The 8,244-nt window shown below is 35.9% G+C and overlaps 1 protein-coding gene across 1 annotated transcript; it reads right to left on the reverse strand.

Annotated features, from left to right (window-relative positions):
* Nucleotides 1–281: 281 nt before the first annotated feature.
* On the reverse strand, nt 282–2,742 carry LOC112004066 (U-box domain-containing protein 16). Its single transcript, XM_024036291.2, has one exon. The coding sequence runs from the start codon at nt 2,442–2,444 to the stop codon at nt 408–410; it is 2,037 nt and encodes a 678-aa protein (XP_023892059.1). The 5' UTR covers nt 2,445–2,742; the 3' UTR covers nt 282–407.
* Between the last annotated feature and the right edge of the window lie 5,502 nt (nt 2,743–8,244).

The raw sequence follows: 8,244 nt of genomic DNA on the forward strand, positions 1-8,244 counted from the left end.
AATGACATTGTTGTGTCACTTGTGTGATGTTAGTTCTACCTTGTCAACCCATTTGAACTTCATTCCAAAATAAAGAGTTGGATTAAACTTTTGCTTTAGAACCTCAGTCTACATAATTTGTGACTCACTTTTGAAAAAAACGTCGCGCATTGTTCATTAAAGACTTAAAGCCTTAGGAGGAAATCAAGAACTGATAATTACTAAGACAAAGGTTTTTTTTTTTTTTTTTTTTTTTTTTTTTTTTGGATACAATATATGATTGCTAAAAGAAAATTACACACTTCAAAGAATTTGTATTGTGAAGTCATATAACAAATTTCAAAAGATAAAAATAAACAAATAAACAAACTTTTAACAAGATTTTACATTTATGGTAAAAAAAAAAAAAAAAACACTAAAAACAACTGTTAACTAGGTATTGCTATTCTTGATGAAGTCACAGTTGTGGTATGACCATCCATTACATCCACATCCAAACCAGCACTCCATCTCCGGAGGATCCTCAAGAGTGTAGAGGCTTTCCTTCTGGACCTCATTGTTCCAGTTGCCATTAATTCCCATACGGTTCTCTCAATCCCCGGCAAAGAGGCAAGCTCTGTCACCAATTCCAAACCCCCTTTTCGGCAAATAGTAACAAGGGTAGCTGCCGCACTCTCTTGAACTCTTTCTGATCCATCTCTCAATACCATACCCAATTTTTTCACCGCACTATAAGCCGCAGCAATTGCAATAAACCCACCCCTTTTCACCACCGACTCGAGTATAGTCACTGCCTCTTCGGGTAACCTATCCATCAACTCAACACTCATTTGTACAACCCCGCCTTCAATTAACTTCCCAATTATCTCCCTTTCTCCCGCCAAGTTCAAAATTGCAGCCAATGCGTCCCTCCTTGAACTGGTGGGCCCCTCTTTCGCTAACTCCATCAATCCCTTAATGACACGTGCCTTTCTCCCAAGTTTCTTCCTATGTGCGTGTACACCTGTGAGTGAAAATATCGTAGCCGCTGCATTCCCCCTAGCTTCCCATGTGGCACCCGAACGTAAAACCTCAATAATGCCATTCAAAGCTCCATCAGTTTCCATAATCCTCGTCTTGTTTTCCTCCAAAATTGATAGGTTAAGCAACGTTGTCACAGCATTAACTTGTAGGTTCGAATGTTTCAATCCAACGTCCGAACCTAGATACCGTACCAACAAAGGAATAGCCTCGGCTTCGGCAATACAAGCTCGGCTCTCATGATCAGTCTTGGCTAATACGCGAAGCTCATAAACGACACCGGTTGCAGCCTCCATCGACTCCAAAGCGGACAACTTGTTAACCAAAAACGACACCGTCATTCTTACGGCTTCCAATGCCGTTTTGTTAGTTCTAATGCCGTTGACTTTCACTTTACTCCCCGTTGCTCCAAATGGAATCTTCTGCTCTCGGCACCACATGGCAATCAGATTTTTCAAACCCAAGTTCGGTACAAGTTCAGTGTGGGCCAGGGTCTGACCTGTCTTTGGACACGTGGCGTGTCCTGAGTCAATCCAAAGCTTGATAGAGTCCCGATCGTACGTCTGTCCTGTCGCCACGACTACAGGGTCTCGCATCAGATCTAGACTAATCGGACAACGAAAATCCGGCGGAATAACCGCCTCAGACGGCTGTTTCCGGCGAGGAGTAACCGGATCCGGCGTCGAAGCTCCGAACAGCACACATTTAGCGTAACGAACGAGACCGATCAATGAAATCGCCTCCGATTTCGATTTCTCGTCGCTCTGGTTCTGACTCTGAACCTCTTCTTCGAGATTTTCAATTTCTTCTCTGCAACTCGAAGCGTCGCGAAGCCCCAACTTGGCGAAAATCTCGGCGAGCTTAGATTGTTCCGGAACGATCTCGCTCTTGATCGAGTCGAGCAAGCCCAAAACGGCGCGTTTAACCTCGTCGTCTCTGGGATCCACGTAAGGCTTATCGTTGGAGCACTGTTTTCTGATCAAAACGACGAGCTCCTCGATGTCGTCGTTCAAATCGAGCTCTTTCATCGGGAAAATATCCAACAGCGTCGACAACTCCACGGTGAGTTCGTGGAAATTGTTGGAAAGGGTTTGGGTTTGCGACAGCAACCACATCTTGCTACAGTTGGAGCAGTCTTCGAGGAGCGTTTTGACTCGCTGCAAAACGACGTGTAGTTCTTCGAAGCAGAGCGTGGCCGAGGGAGAGAGAACCAGGACCGGAAATCGAAGTAGCTCCTCGAAGAGGATTTGGAGGAGCTTCGATTTTCGAATGAGGGACAGCGAATTCCGCTTTTGAAGGAACTGGAGCGGTTTTAAGGTTGAGATTTCTTGGGACAATAGGTGGAGAGATTGGACGAGGTTCTTGTCGGAAAGTTTCGGAGATATGAATGATCCCGCCGATGGTCGGCGCTTTCTTGGCGGGAAAGATTTCGGAGATATCGCCATGGAAAATGAATTACGGGAAATGAATTACCTGAGAATTGAAAATTGAGAAGTGGAATTTTTGTGTGTGAGAGAGAAATCAAAGAAATTTGAGAGTTTTAAGAGTTTGGGAAGTTTGGGAGGTTTTGTTTGTTTTTTATGGAAAAGAAAGGAAAGCTATGAATTAAATGTGGGCATGGGGCAGCCAAGTTTGTTGGTATTTGACTGGTATTTTTTGGTTGTTGTTTATTGGGTATTTGAATTTGGATGGGTCAGGCCGTTTACTAGATCAAGTTGTGTTTTGCTTTGGGAAATTCAAGATTTTTGCAATGTCAAGCGCCGGCAGGTGATTAGTATCATTAGAAGATTTAATTTTTAAAGACGAGTATTTGGATTTTGTCCAATTTCATTTATGGGTTTTTTAAATTGGTTTGTGTATTGGTTGGTTCAATGTTCACTATGTCAAATTTTTTAAGAATCGCCCGTGAACTTTTTCAAGTAATTAACCATTCCTCGAGTTTTAAGATGATACCTAATGTTGTTTGTTACAATTAAAATAATATAATTTTTAATGGAATTATCATTAACATCATTTTATTAATATATACTGATTACTTGGTCTGATGCAAAAAATGTTATCTTTGCTTATTTTATTGTAAATTATTGTATAATATAAATTTTATATGAACTAGTATGCAATTGCAAAGCTACAAGCTGTGTCCAAAAATTAAAAATAGAAAAATAAAAAGGAGAATCATACTAATCTTCAAGGTTAAACAGTGGGTAGAGAGTTGTTGTAGAATTGGTTTCTGGTCGTCATACTCATCCGCATGCCAATTAAAAATTCATGCATTATGTGCCGTTTCCTTCTCTTTTTTGTACATATCCAGCTAAAGTAGTATTAGAAAGTTGCTTTTTTTATATTTTTCTTTTTCTTTACCCTTTTTTAAAGTCGCCTTTTGGGCTGTATAAAACATTAAAAAAAAATGAGGGATTTTTATAATGAATGATGATGATAATTGGTTTAGGGGATTCCGTAATAGTTTGTTTAATTTAATCTGCAATGAATTTTTCAGAAATTGTTGGGTCCTGTTGAAAACTATAATGGTTGAGTTATTAAACTTCAACATGCTTCTAAGAAGCTGAGAAAATCAATGGTCATACTCATATGCAGTTAACTGCTTGAAATACGACTTGTTAAAGTTGCTGATTTGAGAGGGAAAATGATCAGTAATAGAGATTAATTAGGAAAAGGTTGTTGTCAAAATAGTCAAAGACTGTCTTAAAAGGAAAAAAGTTGCTTGTTCTTTGCTTTTAGTCATTTCTATTTCTTGTATACACTCTATGCTTGATCATGCACAGTTGCTTTACTTGTACAACTAAATCATCAATAACGGCTTGGTGCTTGCCTGAGCTTTACCATTACAATACGCGTTTATGAGCAACAAAATGGAGGATCGTTGGTGTCTCACAAATAATGCATTATATGGAATTGCATTTTTCATGCAGTACAGACATAAAGTGGATGATCAATAATGTGAACTTGAGATTCGCCTATCTTTTTGCGAAAAGTTACTAGACGCACTCAGGATATTGGATTAAAAAATATTTTTAAAAATTTTTATGAGAAAAGAAAAAGCAGTTAATTGTTTTGGTAGTTTTTTTATATTTTCTCATGAAATGTGGTGTTAAAACTTTCTTAAAAATAATTATTAACAATTTTCCTAAAAATACCCATTTTCAAAACTATTCTTTTTTTTTTCTTTGACTAAATAATTGGAACTGTTTCATTAAAGAGAAATTATAGGAAAGAATCATCTAAATTGATTTTAACAAAAAGGCAATATCAGAAATAGAACAATGGGGAAGAACCAAAGAGCAGCTTATAGGATCTGTTACATTGATTGCAACGCCTTTAATAATAACTGACTAGAGCTTCCCCTCTATTGCCAAATTAACAATGAGATTTGCCTTTCTGTTTACTATTATGAGATTATATCTTATCTCTTTATTGAGTTATGCTCTTCCACTAATGTGGAAAGAAAACCCTCGCACTTAATTCACAACTCTCATTCTTAAAGTGTTTGGAAGTTTCTGAAGAAATTGTTCAAACGGTAGAATTAGTAGAATATTTTAATAATAAAGTGTCTTTTAGGTGGTGTAATAGGCACTGATTAAAATTTCCCTACAACGAAATAAGTTGTGCCTTTATTACTTTTTAACAAACATTGGCGGAATGTTTAGAGTGTTTCGGGATTTAAGGAGAAAATGTTCAAACTGCGGAATTAGTAGAATATTTTAATAATACAGTATTGTGGGTACCATAGGCATGTTACGCAAGGTCCTAAGTATGCTTTTTGCAACGTCCTAGGTGTGCTTGGCAATGTTCTAAGACATTGCCAAGCATGCTGAGGACGTTGCGAAGCACACCTAGGACGTTGCAAAAAGCAAGCCTAGGACGTTGCGTAGCATGCCTATGGTATCCACAAGTATCATTTAGGTGGTGTAATAGACACTAATTAAAATTTCCCCATGACAAGATAGGATGTTCCATTATTACTTTTTTAACAAATATAGATGGAATGTTTAGACAATTCTGGTTTATAATATAAGATTTAATATAGAAAAATTAAAAAGTCACAGTCTAATTTGTGAATTTCTTTGGAATTCCTTCTTTGTCTCTCACAGGCCAGATCGATTATTTGCCCATCTGTTTTCTTGTAATTATAAGGGGTTGACTTTTTGTTTAGTTTCTGATAAGCTCATATGACATTGATCTTTGCTTGATTGGATAAGATAATACCTCCACGTATATAGTTTCGTCTCGCATAATTTCATATATAATTAATCTAGCTTTGAATTTCTGCTTTTAATTCATCAATTATTGGTTGTTAAAAGATCAAACTCATAACGATTACTTCTTAAATTTCTATGCAGCATTATTTCACGACTTCATCATGATCGCTTGGTTTATCCCACGACTTAAATCAGTGAGACTTGTTTGTTAGTGAATCTTTAAGTAATACTTGCAATTCTGATTATTAAAAAAAAAAAAAAAAAAAAAAAAAAAACTCAAAAAGCTCAACACATGCATCCACGTTTAAAAAAAAAAAAAAAAAATCCCTTATCACTTAAGGTTGAGTAACGCTATTATCTTATGCTAGACACTGGCCAGCATGGAACAATGCGTGCGGTTGCTTTCAAAGACCTGCAGAATAAGGAACCCCAAAAAAAAGAAGAGAGAAGAAGATTTGGGTTGCCATAATCTTTCTAGAACACATTAACAAATGAGGTGCACCGTGTGTACGTACGTGTAGCCTTGCGTTGCATAGTAACTAAGATATAAAAGCAGGTGTCCGTGTCCATTGAATTATTTTAAAGGATAAGACTCTCAAAAAAAAAAAAAAAAAATTTAAGGATATATATGGTCTTTGGCACACGCAAAAGGTTCCCCCTCTTTTGCGTAAACCTTTCAAATGAGGACTAATTATTGGCTTTGTTTTATCATCATCATCAACACCGTCATCATCATCATTATTATTATTATATTATTTTGATCATTCTTAATTTTGTAGGACAAAAGTTGCCTCATTGATGGTAAATATCTCATCAGAATTCTCTATGTACTAAAGCTATGTGAGATTAAATTGATCACAACAATGGTATTTAGTTTTTTGTGTTTGGATTTAATTTTTATTTATTGATTGTTTATTGTTTATTTACTGAAAGTTGGTTAGAATATGATTATATTAAGAAAAATTAGATTTTAAAAAACTGTACATATAAATAAATAAGCTAAAATTGTCAAATGTAGATTGTTAATTAGACTTTAAATTTAAGCGTTTGTGCTCTCATTGGATGCTTTCCCAGATTGTAACCACAAAAACCAAAATACAAACGAAGAAGCACGAAAAACAGAGGAAGAGATGATTTGAACTGGATTAATTTAACTTTAGATAAGATATATATAGTGTTCTAGAAGGCATATCCATTGGAAATTTTGGTAGATGATTAACATCGTGTCACTTACATAATTTCTATATATTGTAGTGGATAGAAGTATGTTGAACTAGTTTGAATACTCAATATGGGCAGCTTTGGATTAAATTGTAGGAAAGAAATCGTCTAGATTGATCACTCATAGAGTATTCAACTAATAATACAATATCGCATCAAAATAATAATAATAATAATACAATTGCCAAAGTCAATGTAATCGCCGAGATCAAGCAAATGGATGATATCATGTGGGGACTTCCATCTATGTGGGGATTGTTATCTATGAATATTCCAATATAGGATTGCTATATGTTTACTTGTTTTACTTGTCAACTTCCCTTGCAAGCTTTGTATTAGAGAAGATATAACCAAAAGAAGTACTATTCATTAATAGCTAGGAACACAAATCTTAATATTTTTTGCTTCCAAAACCAGCCATCTAATTATTAATAGCCACACCACATTTTTCTTCACGTTTTATGGGACAGTTTGGATTTACTATAGGTTTATTTATTTATTAATTATGGGATACTTATTGGCTAGGTATATTCAGGAAGAGAGACAACTAACATATTTTTAGAGAATCATATTTTAGTCATTGATATGTTTTTTTTTTGGCTACGTGAGAAACACTAATAAGACGCTGTGTTGGGCGTTATTACCAAATATTTTAAAGAATGGGCTGCAGCAATGACAGATGGCACCGTAGCCCAATCCATACCAAGGCCTGAAGTGGAGACTTCGGCCCATCAGGTTCTAATTTAAGTTCAACTTATTTGGGTTTGGGTTAAAAATTGATTGTCCTAATTAAACATGTAAAAATTGCAGAGCCTACGTCACTTTTACCCAATATTTTGGAGGGTTTGGCCTACGACAATATAAATAAATAAATAAATATATTTATATATATATATACACACACATACATACTAGTAGTTATTTTGTGTAATGTACTGAATAGTTATAAATGAATTAACTTTTTATAAGACAAAACACTACGTGTGGGTTTGGATAGAAGGTTTAGTTGCGGCGCGTTTTCCTCCTATGCGTTTTCTCTTTTTTTTTTTTTTTTTTTTTTTTGCCGCACTTGTTGACTTTGGGGGACAAAATTTACTGTGCGTGTACTGTTTACGCACTATTCATATACTGTTCACGCAATATTTAATATTAAAAGGGGGTCTCATAACACTATTCACACATTTAAAAATTATTTTGCTATAGTGTTTTCAGTAACAATCAGTTTTTATCAACTTTCAGCAACAATAAATGCTATTCAAACGGACCCTATATATATATAGAGAGAGAGAGAGAGAGAGAGAGAGAGAGAGAGAGATAACCATATTATGTTGTTTTTTATAAGATGAAACAAATAGTCAAATACGAACTACTAACGTTTCTCCCATTCTGCTCATTTCCACAAAAACAATTAATAGATATTCACAACATGAGGGAAGAAATGACAAACATACTTCTCGCTTCCTAGACATCAAATTTTTTTTTTTTTTTGGTGAAATGGAAAGTGCATTAACAGAAAAATTAAGGAGCATTGTTATTGATTCCGTTCCGTTCCGGCCGGAACGGCCGGAATTTTTCGTACCGGTATGCAAACCGGTACCGGAATACTCACGTTCCACCTCGGGTCAAATTCCGGGTCATTCCGGTCCATTCCGGCCATTCCGGTCAATTCCGGCCAATTCCGGCCGAGATGCAAATTCCGGCCGGTACCGGATTTGGCCTATTATTAAAAAAAAAAAAAAAAAAAAAAGAGTAAAGGTCCAATGGGTGTTGGTAGTTCTTGGGAGTTCTTTTGATGATGAATTTGATC

Source organism: Quercus suber, unplaced genomic scaffold (assembly GCF_002906115.3).
Source record: "Quercus suber isolate HL8 unplaced genomic scaffold, Cork oak 2.0 scaffold_191, whole genome shotgun sequence".
Taxonomy (NCBI): domain Eukaryota; kingdom Viridiplantae; phylum Streptophyta; class Magnoliopsida; order Fagales; family Fagaceae; genus Quercus; species Quercus suber.

Bases quoted from the DNA above. Each gene is read 5' to 3' on its own strand.
- LOC112004066 (XM_024036291.2), bottom strand. From the start codon at position 2,444: ATGGCGATATCTCCGAAATCTTTCCCGCCAAGAAAGCGCCGACCATCG.